The 17633-nt window shown below is 36.4% G+C and overlaps 1 protein-coding gene across 1 annotated transcript; it reads right to left on the bottom strand.

Annotated features, from left to right (window-relative positions):
- Positions 1-2344: 2344 nt before the first annotated feature.
- Positions 2345-16689, bottom strand: LOC104531456 (transcription factor 12; the record flags this gene model as incomplete). The annotated part of the gene is made up of 8 exons (XM_010176342.1): positions 16589-16689; positions 15320-15459; positions 14862-15006; positions 13278-13342; positions 9041-9119; positions 4259-4332; positions 3273-3344; positions 2345-2551 (listed from the first exon to the last, which is right to left on the bottom strand). Coding segments are annotated over exons 1-8 (810 nt in total), but the record flags the coding sequence as incomplete, so codon positions are not given.
- Between the last annotated feature and the right edge of the window lie 944 nt (positions 16690-17633).

The following is a 17633-nucleotide window of genomic DNA, read 5'->3' as shown; positions in this document are numbered from 1 at the left end:
CAAAAAGCCTTGTGAGCATGGCAAACAAAAAAAGGCAAACACCCTTATCAATGTTAACATTTCTCACTATGTCAGCCAATACTCATTATTTTCTTAAAATCTATTAGAGGTTCTCTAAAGTAAAGTAGTATTTAATTCCTGAACAAAGTCTAGATCTTATAGTTCAGGTTGTGTGTCAAATTCTCTGCTCTCCTACATTTACTCTTTCAAGAAAAACAAGTAGTAAATAAGTACAGTTTGAAATTAATTGATTATTGAATTAAGAATTCCTCCTAAGAATTACACCTCATACTTGTGGGGCATTACTGACATGTAACCGTCACTAATAAACCATTGAGTTTTCACCACAGCCAGATGTGCCAACCTCTGCTCTGTACATATTTCAGGACTCCATCCTAAGTCATGCTGAGTTCCTGCGATCACAAATGATGTCAAAGGGCACCACTCTTTGGGGACTGGGCAAGGCCATGACTGGACACCTTTTGTTGAAGCCAATTATTCTGATGTAACAAAATTAAGGTTAATCCAAGGAATTCTTCAGCTGACTCACTTTTCAAGCTAAAACTGTTCTGCAAGCTTGTTTCACACAAGTGAGGGTGAAATAGAAAAGCTAATTTTTTTTATTATTATTTTCCTAATCAAAATGGCAGATCAATTGTTAGATGATAAATCAAGTCTATATTACATTGAAGTTACACAACTACATTAAACTACAGCCGATCAAGGAACCTTTATTCATTCTGGAGAGCCATTTTCCACTGTCACCTATTTTAATCAAAACTGAGTTGATAAAGTATTTTTCATAGCTTAGTTTAAAAGAGAAGCAGAGATTTTTATGTACATTTTGGCACTATCTGTATTTGACCATATCTGGCTTAGCAGTATTGGAAGGTTCCACAAGTCAGAAAACAATTTTGTCACTGCAATTCCAGTCACTCACTTTAGCCCACATCATTAAGACCTAAGGAAAAAATATTTCCTTTGTATGAATAAATTTCAGTCTTCAGTAAAACTTTCCCTTTAACAGTATTCTTTAAATATTAAATATGAGGCAGTATTAAAAAAAAATTCTAAAGTATTTATGCATCACATCCTTCATTACAAGAAGTAACTGTGAACTTGTATAGGAACCTAAAGTTGGATATGTGTTTGGAAAGTACTCCCCTCCCCAAAAACCCCCAGACATAGGCAGCTTATAGAAAGTAACCAGTCCTTTTTGATGTTTACTGCAGTGGTTCTCAAATTAATATAAATGGATGTGTGACGTGCAAATGGGAGAGCCTGGAACTAATTCTGTTTTATAGAATACAAACCCTTCAGCAATTGGGGTACCTAATTATTTTGATGATAGGTGAAATTTTGCCTTGATCACACAGCACCCAGCTGTGAATCTGTTTTATAACAGAAAATTTCACAGCATGTAACTGGTCTTTAAAATTATGCTGTAAACATGCAAACACATGGCACCACTAAAATAAGCACATTTTAAAAAGATCTTTTTCCTTTAAGCATGTTTGAGAAGGGAGGAATGAAAAGGAAGAAAAAGTGAAGTTAAGAATGCTACAAATAGATTGTTTACTGTATAATGCTTTTAACATACTTCTGATCTACAAAAAGTTCAACTACATTTTTTAAGAACAGGCCACATTTTTAAAGAAACTAAAAGGGATGGATTGAATTATTTCACTCTTCTTGGGGATTAATCTAAAAGTTGTTTCCTCTTCATTGTTACTTACACTACAGCTGTGCTCAAACTCCTTTTCATTTAGAAAAAAAAGTTTAGATTTTGAGCCTGCGCACACTGTGGTTCCAACATTCCAACAGCTTCCTCCCAGTCCTCTGCCAGCATCTGCTATTGAAGACTAGTTCCAATTTACAATAAACAGCTTTTCCAGACCAGAACACTTGAAATTCAGTCCTTCTTGACTGCTTTTCCCATTCAATCTCCCTATTCACCATTTCAAGGAGAAAACTGTTCTGCCAATTATTACACATCTGGAAAAAATGCATGTATAAGCTGAAATGCTCTCAGCATAAAGTTTCAGCTTTCTGCATATGGTCACAGCAGGATTTTATGGACCACTGACCAGGCCAAAGTCTAAGTTTCCCCATCTTTCTCCTCCCTCTCATTTCTGCCCACCCCCACACCAACATCCTAATTGGAAACCCATAGCAGGTGCAAGTTGTCTGCCATCTTTTCCTCTACAAGAATCTCAAGAGTAGTTTCTTCTTGATAAATATTAATCTTACAGTCCAGTTTTAACTCACTAGGCTCTCTGATAATTTAAATGCATCAGCTGTAATTGCTTTGCATAAATATATACATGTTTAAAAATATTATTACCATTGATGCTTGTCTGTTGGTTGTTACAAGGCTAGATGCTCCATAATTTGAGTTCAGGCTTCCAATTGGCCCATTGTGAGATGGTCCCAATAAACTATGTATATCTCCATGGCCACCTGATAGGCTTGTTGAAGGCCCCACAGCATGATTTCGTAGTACATGAATGGCATCATCAAGTCTGTCCAAGCGATCCTCCATTCGAGACTGCTGTTGGGATTTAAGAGGGACAGTAACAGTCATTACTGACTAGCTCTGCAGACTCATTATCCTGTAACATTTTCTACCTCGGAGACATTAAAAGATAGAAGATGAAATGTGGTATCAAAAGACTCTGAAAGCACCTACCAGCACTACAAACAAACAGGAAAAAGAAAAGATATCTGGAGATTTTGCTTGAGATAGCTTTCATTCCACAAATAGGTGGCAGCTTTTAAAGTGAAGCTTATTATAAGGTTAATGGTACTCAGCTTCTATTTCATGGCATAAACAAGAGAAAAGGAAGTGCTACAAAATAAGCTATCCAATACAGGATGAGAAAGAGCGATCATAAAATCAGCCTCACCACGCTGGTTATGATTAAGAGGCAATGGTTTTTTGAGAAACTGTATTACAAAAAAACTGGACAAAACTTTAAGTTATCATTTTCTAAAATGGACCTTTAAACAGATTAGGTATTTCAGAAATAAAAGCACGTTCTGTATGTTACTGCAGAAAAGTCTGCCTTAAAATTACTTTCCTTTAAAAAAAAGGACCAAAAAAACCCCAAAGCAAAACTAATTCTGACATTGCAGCTCTCTAGAAACTGAAACAGCAGAATGTTGGAGTCAAAAGATGGGTCATACGCTACACTAATTTAAGTTCGGAATGGGGAATCCAAAGGAAGCATTAATTGAAACACAAAAAGGCACCATCTAAAGTGAAATAGTACCTCACAGACATCCTTTAAGAAGGACATTGCATCTTGCAAATGCTCGTGAAGTTGCTGTTCAACTCGATTTTTCTGGCAAAGTCAAGACAGAACAGGAAGCAAAGCACAGGTTAAGATTAATTCAAAAAAGAGGTGAGGAAACAGCTGATGTGCATGTCAGCAATAAATTGTTAGTCAAGTTAATGCAACAGAGATCTGATTATATTAAGATAAGGAAAGGCTAATACTTAACACTGCAGTTATGTTAGGATTCTACGATGTACATATCCATTATATTTAATTGCAAAAATACTGAAGAGAAGAAAACTGATTTAGCTTAAATTTATTCTCGTTAGACAGAAAAAAAGAAATTACATCTGTGGAAACTAGAAACATTAACAGGTTATCAAAACCCTCCCTCAAATTTTTCCCCTTTCCTTCTTGCTGTATCAGAGATCTAAGAAATAAGTCAGTAACTTAAATTCTCTGCTGAATCTTCAAAAGAAGAAAATTTACAGTGCTGTAGATTACTTCCTGTGTGTTCTTCTGTTAAATGTTTCATTAATTAATAAATTAACATTCCCCTATAATTACAAATAAAATATATTAATACTTTAATGACAGTGTAATGAAAACAAGCCCAAGGGACTACCATTTCAGGGAGAGCGGGGGAAGGAGAAGTAAATGCGAAGGCATGAAGTCTTTATCTTTTCTCCAGACTGAACTTTAGATAAGAATTAGCTATGGATTTGTGAAAAGGTACCAGAATCTCATAACAGCGCTTTAGCACCAGCTGTCCTCAGCACAGAAGCCTGATGCCCAAGGAACAGATGGTGAAAGACACACCCTACACGTCTTATATTGTTCAACTGAACAGGCCATTTGTTAGCAAAGAATTCATTTGTAATGCTATCCTACTGTTTCCTTTAATGATATGCAGGATTTATACAAAACCAAGTCTTCAACTCTTAAGTCAGAAGTACTATATTGCTTTCAACAATTCTTACCAAGGAGTGTAGAGAGTTTTCATAGTTTGGAGATGAGGGGGCTTGTCCTCCACTCCTAGACCACTGACTGGCACCTGTCAAAATTGTCTACGTTAGTGCACAGATTTATGCAGCATAAGTGGGAAGCAGAGACACAGTACTTCTCAACATAATTAAAACCAACATGTTCTGCATAAAGGTAAGCTAACATATGGGTATACAAAAGAGGACAAATTCCTTCATTATGCCTTACTGAGGGATAATTTTTATATCCTGGCATCCGTAGAGTGAGGCACATTATCAATGACAAAGCAGTGACATCTTCAAAGTACTTCAACATTTAAAAAGGGGACTAAATATATACACACACTGTATCCGAAATACCTGCCTTCTTCCAGTGTCACCATAAAAAGACTGCTGAATTCTTTCTTCTTCAGATTATGTTCAGTATATGTAGGGATATCTTTAATAGTGTTAAAATATACAACAAAAATATTTAAAGAAATTAAACAGACACTGAATTAAGGAAAATTGGAAAACCATTTTTATGACACCCCTCTACTAAATAAGAAAACTTAAAACTAGATCTAAAAGCTTTCTTTACCTTGCCTGGCTCTACAATATACCATTTTAGATTATAATGCATTCCAAGTTTAGAAGAGTAAAAACACACCTAAGTTATTCCCATTTGTTATTTCAGATACATTTAAGGTAAACTGTCAGCTAAAGAATAGTTGACTGTGAAACAAATTGACAATTATATCCATATTACCTCTACACTGAAAATTCAAATATATATCCATTCTAATCTGACATAAATATACCTAACCACCATGTAAAATTTAGAAAAAATTAGATGTGAATTGCAGTATCTAACAAAGCAGTACTTTTACAACAAAGTCTGAAGTAGTACAACATGCATTTTTCTCACCAACTAATAACACATCTTTTATAAAGATACTACATGAAATTCTATGTCCATTAGAGACAGCTTCCTTTCAGCCATACAAATGTAATAATAAAGCAATTACATTAATAAATTATGGACATACAATCCAAAGCAGCTCATTAAAGGAAGAGCCCGTGGGCTTGTTCTTTCAATAACAGCCAGAGCTGTACGTCTGGAAAACTGGGAAAAGGTTTAATCACATTACAGTTCCTTTGTTCAGAGAGCTGCAAGTAGTTACCTTTTAAAGAAAGGGTTTTATTTAACAAAAAGAGTGCAGCTTGCATAGCTATTAAAATACCTAAATATTTCTTTTCTAATTAAAAACAACAAAACCCAAACATCTCCAATTTCATAAAAGCCCAGAGCTGCCATAACTGTGCTGGAATTCTCTTTTAACATATAACAACATCAGTGAATAAGTTTATCATTACCAATTTTCACTTCATACAGCTACTCTGGGTCTGGATCTGTAGTCTCCCTCCACATTACTGTCACTCCTGGACCTGGGAATAATGCTTGGAGTCCTACTTGTCTTTGCAGAGCATTAATGAAATGACTTTAGAATATTTTGGCTCAGTGTAATGTTTAAATTTTTTTCTGGTCAAAACGCCATTTTTAGAGACAAGACCATAGCCAAGGCTTTAATGAGCGCTCACTACTAACAGGATTGAGTGTACTACTTCCTAGAATAAAGCATCATCTTAATATTAAGCAGAAAAGCAACCAGTTAAGAAAGCAAATAGACTCAACATCTGTGCATCCAGTCTGAGGAGTTTCGGATGTTTTTTGTTGGGGTTTTTTTTTAAAAAAAAAAAAAAAAAAAAAGGAAAAAGGTGCTATTTCCTTAATGTTAGCCCAAAACAAAACTCTGAGTGGGACTTCTCACAAAGGAAAAGGAAAGAAAAGGGAGGGAGAGAACACTCAATTCGTTCTCCTCTCAGACAGCCACCACAACCGCAACCTGCAGTTTTTAATCACACCTCTAGTAACGCTGGTGCTCTTTCTGAGCGGTGGCACACTGCCTCCATGTCTGTGCAGGTTGCCAGATGGCACCGATTTCCTGCTTTCCTCATTCCACTCCCCCTCTTAGAAGTTTGTGCATGAAATCCACCAATTATGTTAAAAAGCATCCTGGCACCACAAGCCCTGCAATTAACAACTGCAGCTTTTAGCACAGTACCAACATAGCAGCATGAAGAAACAAATAATCCAGGCAAGTGTTAGGATTTACAGGGGTCATCGATAGTAATCACTCTAGTATTGTTCTTACTCTCAGAGTCTCCCCAACACTAATCCCCTGGCTCCCCTTTCAAACACACACTCCACCGGAGTTGGCAGAGGGCTGGGTTTGCATCCTCAAAACCAAATGAACCCTTCTGAATACCTCTGACCCAGGGAGGAAGATTCTTAAAATACCGAGGCTCCCACCATTCACATCCTTATCTAAACTTTACATACATATACACAATCATTAAAACGATGCAATCAGCTAAACTCTGGGCATGTTTATGTAAAATCAGAGATTAAATGAGGGCAGGAAAGATGAGACACACACAGTTGTCTCATAATACTTTTGAGTTTTCATCATGCTGTTCTCAAAGCTTTTACTTAAATTCATAAAAAATGTCGTTAGTCCTTATTCCTTAACATATTATCCAAAGAGTCAAACATGAGCTTATATACTTAGAATGTCTCATGAAGCTACTCTCTCTCAATGTTTTAAATAGCATATAGAGCGCTCTTACTGTAATTTACAATTAAAGGATAGGTAAATTATGACTTAGTCACATCTATAATAGTTTAAAGAATGCTAAATAAACAAAGAACTAACTACAAAAGAGGAAAGTCACGATAAAGGCTAAAATGATCCAAAATATATTATTTTAGTATACATAAAACATTTGTTTTATCTGCAATAACTTTTTGGGTCAGGACAGAAAATGACTACCAGGAGTATAAATAGCAATAAATATAGTAGTAATTACTTTACATTGTGCTTCACTGTGTTCTTAGTGACTCATCTGGGAATAAAGATAAAAGTCCAGATTCATAAATGAAGGTAATTAACTACTGGAGCAATTTACCAAAGGCTTGATAAATTCTGTATCACTGGAATTAAAGGAGGTGGGGTAGGACTATATAATTGTAAAGCAGATGCTAAGTTTACGCCTCAGTTTGCTTGTATCTACTACTGTCTTAGCCATAAGAATGCAGAACAAGGAACACAAATCAAAGTGCAAATTTTAGAGAGCTTTACATTTGATACAGGTTCCAACAGACAAAGGCATCGACAGCAAAGAAAAACCCCAAATTTTAGGGACCTCAAATTTATATTCTAAAACCAAAAATTAGCTACTGCTTTCATGCTTACAAAACGAGGTGTGGTATCTAACCAGGGAACACCAATTGGGATCTTTAGAAATTCAAATACTTGGAAATGTCAGAACTTATTTCTTCCAGCCACAGAGCTATTTTCAATATTTGCTTTAAACTTAAAAAAGAAAATAATAATAATTTTCTGGTCTGATCTGGCTTTTCAGTACAAGGATACACAAAATATTTTTTTATCAACTGTAATGACTAAATTAAAAATCCCATTAATCCCATTGTTACTCAATTCAACAAGTTGTTTTCAGCTATAGACACAAAATGCCCTAAGCAGCTGCTCAGGTATGCCATGTCAGATATTAATTAATCCATTAAGACCACAGAAAACCAGAACAGCATCCACCAAACATGACTGAAGTATGAATGATGAAAGTTTTCTTAGTGACAATGCATATATAGATACACATTGATTCACAGAAATACGTACATGGTTGCATTTTGTATGCAATAACTTTACTAATTTATTCATCTAGATTACAAAAGTGTTCAGCTAAGCTCATTCTGTATACCTTTCATGGTAAGTTAATTTTATTTTTTTTATAAAAAGCAAAACACTGGCAAAAGAGTCACCGATGGCCAGGAGTGTGCAGGGACATACTAAACAACAGAGAATGGGAAAACAGACTGTTGTATAAACGTTAAATAATTTAACAAATTGCACTATGGGAAAGAAGAGGGTTAAAGTTACATCATCTTGCTTGTAATTCTTGTTCTTTGTTAAACAACAAATTTAAGTCAATGGAGCTTTCACAGTTCTCTCTATATGGAGAACAGCTGTTCAACTTTTACTAGACAGCTGAGGCCGCAGTGTCTGTGAAAGCTGCACTACCCACTAATAGCTGTAGGCAGCTGCCCACAGTTCATCTCCACACTGGAATGCTTCTTCCCACATTCACACTACAAACACACAAAGCACAGGTGACAGAGGTGGCTGCGATACAGAGCATTCATTTTGACAAATGCCAGAAATTCTTCTCCCATAGAATGAAAGCATTCATGAAAGATATGAATGAAAAGCTATCCTGTGTAAAAATCAGATAGTCTCATAGCCTACTGTATTTTAATTACAGGGAACACACATCTGCTGTGTTTGTCACTGAAAGCTGACACAGAGTTTTTAACATATAGCTTTAAAAAAAACCAACCAACCAAATCACTCTTTATTTCTCTCCAGTGGTACAGATCCATACAGATATCTTTATAGCTGTGACAGTATGTAGTCATTCGATGTTTTCAAAGATTATTTTAATAAGCTAATTTTCAGAGCCAGTTGCCAGGATTTAAGTGAATGCTCATAACAAAATAAATTTAAGAATCTGGATTTATAAATCTGGAGTTTGTACAATGGAAAAATAAGCAAAATACAGGAATAATTACACAAGGAAGCTAGTGCTGATTTCACTGTGATTCCAAACAGGATGTTTTCAAAACAGCAAACAAGTTATTGACAAATGGCTAGTCTCTACCTGTAAGAGGCGATGGTGACCCAACTGGTGTTGATGGATTCGATGGAAAACTACTGCTGGTATGATCAGGAGAATAAATCTAACAACAGACAAAAGAGATTATATATCAATGCATGTCATAATACAGAGTAAAAAAATAGCTATTAGGATTCCTTTTCATGCTTTTAATTGTCACTTTTGATGCTGGACTGATTAAAAAAACCTCAATTTGATCCTTCAATCACGGCTCTGCTTTATTACAGTCAAGGCTCTAAAAATGTCCAGAGAACTTTCATTTTCAAGCAGCTGTCAAAATAAGCACAGCCTGTATATGATAGCAGCACAAGTGTAACTGGTCTTCCTTCTATTTTAACAGCAGCAGAAATTATAGCCTTTTCATCACTGAATAAGAACAATATACATAAGAGTTAACAGTACACAGATAATTATAACAAAACTTTAGGAAAATGCAGAGGAATGATGACTTCCCAAACTTTAGAGAGAGAAAAGATTTTAGCAGTCAATACGTGTTATCTTCTAAAAATTAATCCTTCACAAGAGAACACTAAGAAAGCATTCAGCTCTGGTTACTGTTGGTATGGACCAAACGAAAACCATCTGAAATTTTGTTGCTCTTGCTAGGTATTGCAGCATATACAATTTTTCTCTCTTCTTTATCAATTTCCCCCTTGAGATACTAAACCTCAACTTGGAACAATTCACTCCTTGCCATTAAAGTAATTAAAAAGTCGTGATAAAACCAGAAGACAAAATGCTTAAAGCTTTAATTAAAACTTAAAATTTGAATATTCTTAGAAAATTCATTTTGTGAAAGGAACTGAATAGGTTTAGAGGCTGACTATGGTCTTTAGAACATATTTTTATAGGTCACTGGTTGAAATCTGTTTTACCTGAGCAGAGATCAGGATTTGTCAGCCATCAGACTGCAGTTAAAAAATCTTCACAGGTAGTACACTTGATGTTTCTTCACACAGACAATACGACATTTCAGCATTTAGCTAACTATAAACTGGGACTTGCTTAAGTTGCATATTGTGTTTTCCGAACTGACAAAACCAGGACCTGACAGACCACATGCTCCTTCCTGGTCTATCCTGGTCATCAGTTTCTTAGTGGAAATACCTTCTCCTTTTCATATATGATAGAAAGAAAATATATTTAAAAGAACAAACTACCTCAGACCATTGTAGAAAATGAATGCATTGTACATCAGTATAAAAATAAATCTTGGGTGTCAGTATGGGAAGTGTAGAGAGTTCCAGACAGATAAGATTAAAATTAAAATTCTGTCAGAACAAAGGCCTTGAAGTTTCCTTTGAAATTGTTTTTTTTTTTCCCCACTGCTCTACCTGCAGATTTTACTTTGCTATATTTTCTATGATGGAAAACCTATGTTGTACCAAAGCTACAACTAAAACACGAGGTCAGAACTCATTCTGCATGCAGTCCCTGGCCACTGTGCTGTTAAATGACCAATGATGAACAACCCTGACACCTTCTGCCAGGCTTAAACGGTAACATGACTCATTTTACTGCAACAAATGAGACCCCTCCTCCTATCAGTCATGGTCCATTCCAATCAGCGGGGTGCCAATATGCCAGGGTCTAATGAAAAGGCTCTTAGACAAAAGCTGCACAATTGAGAGCCTGCAGAGCCAAACCTCGGAGCTGTTAGTCCAATTTTTTAAACACTACAGTGTACATTTCAGTTAGGCTTTGTTATGTTAATGTTATTGAGTCTAAAGCAACAAAGAAACTTAATTCATGAATTACTTTTAGAAGTCAACTTCCCTACATTTTCTTTTCTTTTGTGAGGGGACCAGTGGCTATTTAACTACCGAGACGGTACAAAGGCCTTTACCCTAGTTCTGAGGTAGGAATCAAAACATAAGTTATCACAAAGAGGTCTGATATAATCAACAAAGTTAAACAGTCCTCCTGTTTGATCTCCTCTAAATTAAAGACCAAGTGTTTTGATTTGGCATTAGGCAATGAAATAAACCAGATGTTTCTCCTGCCATATAACCCTCCATGGGCACAATCTTAAAGGGTTATTGTTTGGCAAATGTTCAGGGAAACACATTAGAAATGGCACGAATACCCAGATTTTCTTTTCTTTCTATCTGTACCAGTTCATTATCCAAACTAATGCATAATCCACAGGGCTTTGGGAACTTTGTGTAAATACTTTCATGTACAATTCTCTTTCTTGCCTACCCTGAGATTAAGACCACAATTATCCAGGCTTAAACCTAAAATAAAAGAACCTTTGCAAATGTATTATCTGGCCTTACATGTTTAATCACATACTATTCTGTATGGTCTTTAATACCTAAACTGAAGAACAAATGTCGTATCCTCTGATGTTTTGCACATGAAAGGCCTATTGTGAGATGTACATCAACAGAATTTTAGGACTAGAAATTCCTCTCAACAGTTGCAGTGCTAGCATTTAAAATCCCAACAGAAAGGCATATAGCGCTGTCTTAGGGGGGAAAAAAAAAGTCAAGACAATGGCAGCATTTAAATGAAACTTTCTTCAAACAGAAAAACATTCTTGGTTTACTAGCCATCAAAATTCACGTGCGCTACCTTCACCTGCAGGAGAGACCACCTCCCTCCTCTCCACAACCGTGAGCAGTGCTCCTTGCCGAACAAGCGCAAGCAGCGTGCTGGGTGCGCGCGTGTTGCGGGGGAAGCAGATGGATGAGGCGAGGGATTTGAAGTGTGCAGACTATGGCATGCACTGATAGAGCAGATGGAATGCATCACCATCAGCTATGACAGAAATGATTTATGGAATGACCTGGCTGCTCCTGCCAAGCAACAACACGGGATGACAGAAACAAGTTTCTATGACAACCAGAGCCCACCCACCAGTTAGATTAAACATTTCTGCCCTGACTTCCACTCGCAATATATTTAGAATTTTTTCCTCAAAACATCAGCCTGGTTTTCTCAGCTAGTGACTTGGGCAAAAATACCTGAAAGGATGAGAAAATAATTTTGAAAAGGAGAGCAGTGGAAAACGTCACTAAGTCCCACAGGTCTAACCGGCCAGCATGTCAAGAGTTACAACAGAAATTCTGGTTAGGCTGCAGAACAGCAGACATCCCAATACATCTGCAGAGTAATGAACAGCCTGATGTAAGCACTGGTATTTCTAGGAGTCAAAATGATTCCAGTTCTCTTCTGACAGGTCTCAGACAAAAAGAGAGTGTTAACTGCCCTCTGGACTCAGTGAATTGTTATCTACTTGCTGAATCCCCAAAAGCAACAGGGACAACATTTTCCTCCTCAAAGTCAGTAGGTCAGAGTTCTCCTACCCAATATGGACATTACAGACATTATCAGATCTGGTAATCTTTTAACATATGACCCTCTGAGGGATGCAAGGGTAACAGGATCTGCACCAATATGCACATTTGCATTCACTGGTATGAGGTGCGGGATGCAGAATCCAACCCAGGAATGGTCTTCTGGGGCTGCAAAGTAGTCATTTCTATCTTTTAAATCAGACAGTCTCCCTACTTGCTACACACAAGAACTGTGCTCACCCAGCCACCACTTCTAACTCCAAAATTTCTTCTATACTGTACCAATCACTGTTTTATAAAAAGTACATCTGATTGTATTGATGCAAAAGTAACTGCTGTATGCATGCATATGAAAACAGAGCTTTTAGCAGACTACAGATACTTGCAATGCTTTACATTACCTACATTATTCCAACAAGAGTTAAGAGTTTAAACTTTATGCATATACAGCGTTTTAAAGGCTGTTCCATAAATTATAGCTACACAACCCAGCATTCAAAACCTCTCAGTTTTATAAGGCCACTGAGAAAACATGTTAAAACTCGAGGCAGGATCTGCTCTAAGAGTAATGTTAAAAATATTTGACTTTAACTAGAATACTACAGGGGGAAAAAAAAAATCAAACCGTTAAGCTTTTTATAATTATCTTTTACTTTATCTAAACAACTTTCTAAACTGTATCTGCCCTAAATTTTTCAATCACCTGAAAAAAAGGAAGTCAGAATGACTCTTCTACAAATAAAGGTATTTTCCACTTGCTTTTTTATAGACATTTGCCTAGACATTGTACCATAGTACATTATTTTAACTTCATACATGCAAACTCCTGATTTCATATTATAAAAAGAATTAACACCTAAATAATGGATGCAATGATCAAAATACATCTTCTAGATCTGAATATTCTAACTGCTACTTACAGATGCCAATGCTTTTCCAAGTGCATCACCTGTCTGTGAGCTTCCAGCACCATTTCCTCTGTTTCCTGTGATGGGGAAAGCAAAGCCAACACTTTTATTTTTAAAGCTGAAATTTTATTCAGTTTTGTTATTTTATTCATCATGTATAGGTGAGCAACCACTTTTTAAAAGGATATTCTGAGGAAGTCAGTGTCAACAGAATCAGTTCTAATTATACTTAAGAATTGAATTAAAACAATTAAGATTTAAATTTAGATGCTCTCCTCTTTGAAGTCAAACATGGTATCACTGTGATAACTTAAGGACCAACAAGTGAAAGCATTTAGAAAAAAAAACAAATTATTTTCTAGGATCACAGACTAATTTTAATGAAACGTGAAAAGAAAATCAAAATCAGAAAATTATATTATTGCAGCTTATTTCTAAACTGTTATCACTGAAGTGCTGCACATTTAATTAATTCTTAAAGCTAAATTCACTGAATATTTCATTGTGTGTCTCCTTGCTCCTCCTGCTCTAATTCCTCATGTTGTACTCTCATCTTTATTTTAGAAAATCCCTGAAAAGCTCTTATCCACCAAGCTTTCTGTCACCCTGCTCCTAGTTGCATGTCAGGAACTTTGCGTGCCCTTTTCGCTCCACACACCATCAAGCCAAGAGGAGGTCTGAAGCCCTGCCAACTGGAAACACTGAAAGGACCTGAGTCCTCTGAAATATCTGCTTTATTGTAGAAGACGACCCTTTAAAAGTGAATTTCCTTTCTCTAATGATCAACTTCTACTGCCAAAAAAAAAAAAAAAGTATTTAACGTGAACATAAGCCATTCACATCAAAAATCCAAATCATGCAACACTTGCTGTTTCAAATTTGTGGCAAACTTGGATTTTCCAGTCTGAATTTCCCATGCAGATTCGTTAACTGGGTTCTGTTTAAAGATCTGAGTGTAAAAGATACTCCCGAATCAAAGCAAATATAGTCACTCTAACTAAATATCATTTACTTAAAATTAAACTAAGTGCAAATCATATCGAACTGACAAGGGGCATCTACAAGCATTTAACTTCTACATCTGTATCTTAAGATGCACAAGTACGTGCAAGGAACAGATGATCATCCTATATTTCAGGCTTTCTAGGTAAGCACAAAAGAGACTAAACCGGCTACCACACTGGCTACTCAATAATCTCTGTATCAGTTAAGAGAGGAATTTACGATGCAGTTTATCAAGCTCCCCAGTCTTCCTGCCTTTCTCCAGCACAGTACCTTGGTGATATAGCAGCTCTGAAAACTGCAACACCAGAACTAGCTATACAAATATGCACATAAACTACGGAAGGATAATTGCCCTTAAGTTAGACAGACACAATCTCCTGATCATAGGCTTGTCTGTGGAAGCAAATAAACCCGTGAGCCTTAGGCTGACTGCAAAATCTCAGTCATACTGAGGACAGAAATGTCACAGTGGTACGGCATCCCTGATCTACAACCATCCCATAAATTAAATCTTACTAATTTTGTGCGTCATGCAGTCGTAAATGTCATTTTCTTGTAAAATTAAAAAAAAAGCAGGAAGAACTTTTTTACCCAGAATATTGTCTGATCCATTGACAGGTGGAGTATGTGAGGCAGCTACATAAGGTGAACTGCTGGTACTGCCACGATGGAAGCTAGACATTGGAGGAAGACTGGCATTTATATCCGTAGGTGAGACTGAATGTGGGGGATAGCTCTAAAGAGAAGAGAAACAGACATAAGACATTAAATAGTCTTTAAATAAATGTTGATAATTTAAGATACCAAATATACAACGCCAAGCTTTTTTATTAAAGGGACTCGTACATCTTCTGAACAGACCACTATACAGCTACAGATTTTTACTTATATAACAGACATAAATAAAAGGACATTAATCTGTTAAGTTTGTGATTTCTGACAACTGCGTTTTTAACTAACATACATGAGCAGCAAACAAGAAAGGAATTCTTTTAAGTCAGCTCTCCATATACAAGTTCAAATACATAAATCTGCGCTGCATATCTTACCAAACGGTCATGTGTGTGCAGGCTGCCGTAACTGCTGGACTGGGACATGTGGGAAGAGGAGCCTCCCAGCATCCCACCATAGCCAGGCTGGCTCATGCCATTGGATGAACTCCAGAGGTCAGAAGAATTGTGGGTCCCATCTTTATTTATTTTTTTTTAATAAAAAGGAAAATAAGAAAAATACATTTAATGAAGAAGAGTACCGAGTTCTACTTTTATTTACAAAATTTATTAAAAGAACACAGAATTCAGCTATTCAGATTAACATCAGCAGGGAAATGGTGATCAGTTTATACTGCATCTTCTGTCTTCATGCCACCACACTGTTGCTATATATATTAAAAAAAAGCAAAAAAACAACACAGGCTTTATAGCTGAAACACAAACCAACCACAGCTGAGAAAATACCAAGTACTTCTGCTAATTCCACAGACCTTCAGTAAGGCCAGATTTATATCAAAAGGGTTGATAAAAATTCCAGACTGAAAGAAATAATGAAAAAAGGGAGTGGAAAGGAGAGAAGTTTGGCTAAGCGGAGATCATCATAAACATACAGTGCAAAACATCTATTAACCTAAAATAAGGAATTTATAGTCTAAAATATCTTAGTTCCATAAGAATATAAAACCATTTCATAATAGCAGATTTAAGTAACCGAAATGACATTACATAAGCCTAAAACCTGTGTGTCAATGTAGTTTTCCTTCTGTAGCACCAACTGAAGTGCTCTGTAAATTCCTGTACCGAGAGACTACGCTTTCAATATGCTCCAAAACCTCATCAGACTACAGTACAAGCTAATCGTGTGACGTGAGGCCAAGGAAATGAATTCTGCTCTCGTTTTGTTCAATGCAACTCCCCCTTTTTTTGGCATCCTGGATATACAAGCTTTTGAGAACTTAAGACTGTTAGCTGATATTGTACAGTTAAATTCCAGAACAGTCAAGAAGCCCTCACCTCATTTTTCTCTATCACTCCAGTGTGCTGTTCTGAAGCCCCTACAAATCAAAGGATGGGGGATTCTGTCCATCTGGCCTGGTGTATAATCCCCTTAAATTTCAGTCAGCAATTAATGTCATGAGAAAAACTTTAAATCAGCAGACAGCTCCCTTCATCTAACTGTTTTAAAAGTATATAAAAATCATAGGCTCTCGCACAATATGTTACCTTTACGCTTCCTCATGCATTCAGTACAATGGTGGCTGACTGTAGATTCCTCCCTAAGGGACAAGTGACACCTACCCATATATTTAAAGTCATTTTACCTACCTTGCATAAAGAAAGTGCTAGCAAACATACTGCTTGGTGGCTTAGGAGACGGGTAACTTGGAGATTCTCTGTTGAAATCATCAGAACTCGGGGATGGTGCATACACCTAAATATTGGAGAGCAATAAAAGCAGGTTGGTAATAGTTGGGTGCCATGCATTAAAAAAACCCATAACAGCATACAGACACAGATAGAAAGCACAAATAAAAAAAGAACAGTGTAGCAAGCTGCAGCATTTGTTGCCCTTGTTTTATTTGCTTTTTAGCAAGTTGCCACAGTACAGAGGAACTACAGGAGAATGATCCTAACAACACACTTTCTGGTGTGCCAACTCAGCCAGGTGGCCTGATAAAAGCTTGAATGCTGATTTTGCTTTCTAAGTGCATGACTTGCACAGACTTGTTGCTCAATATTAAAAAAAAAAAACCCAAGATAAAACAACTGGGCCTCAAACAAATTTTATTTTAAAACAACTGTATGCCTGTTTGAATATTTAATTAGCTGGCATCCCAACAATCAGAAAGAAAAAGAACATCCAGTGACAAATGGAAAGATTTTAATGCAACCATTGTCTCATCCATTCAGAACTTGCACGCCTTTGTATAGTCTTAAAAAAAATACGTTAAGTCCTAAGGAATAATCTTAAAACTGCAGCATCAAGCAAATTATTTTCACACAGGCTTAGCATTAAAGAAAACCAGCATAATTATTTTTTCAGTGTAACACTGCATTGGAATGACCATTCTCAAACTGCAAACAACTGATTTTCTTAATGAGTTAAAAATTGTAAGATGCCAAATAACCATAGTAATTTGAAGTCTTTCACTGCAGCGACTAAGAAGAAATACAAAGAACATTCAGGAATAAGTCAAATTAACAAAGCTAGTATTCACAGACTCAAGGACTCTACCCATAACATCAGTTGTTCTAAGCGATGCTATTTCTTCATACCAGTATTTTGGTCATTATACTGAATATTGCCCTACAACGAGTGTGTGTTAAAATAAACTTTGAAAAACAAACAAAAAAACCCCCCAAAAAGGCG

The sequence above is a fragment of the Antrostomus carolinensis genome, unplaced genomic scaffold (genome assembly GCF_000700745.2).
Source record: "Antrostomus carolinensis isolate BGI_N321 unplaced genomic scaffold, ASM70074v2 scaffold22989, whole genome shotgun sequence".
Lineage (NCBI taxonomy): Eukaryota > Metazoa > Chordata > Aves > Caprimulgiformes > Caprimulgidae > Antrostomus > Antrostomus carolinensis.
Note: the sequence above shows the minus strand (reverse complement) of the source record. Positions and strands in the feature narration are given on the sequence as shown.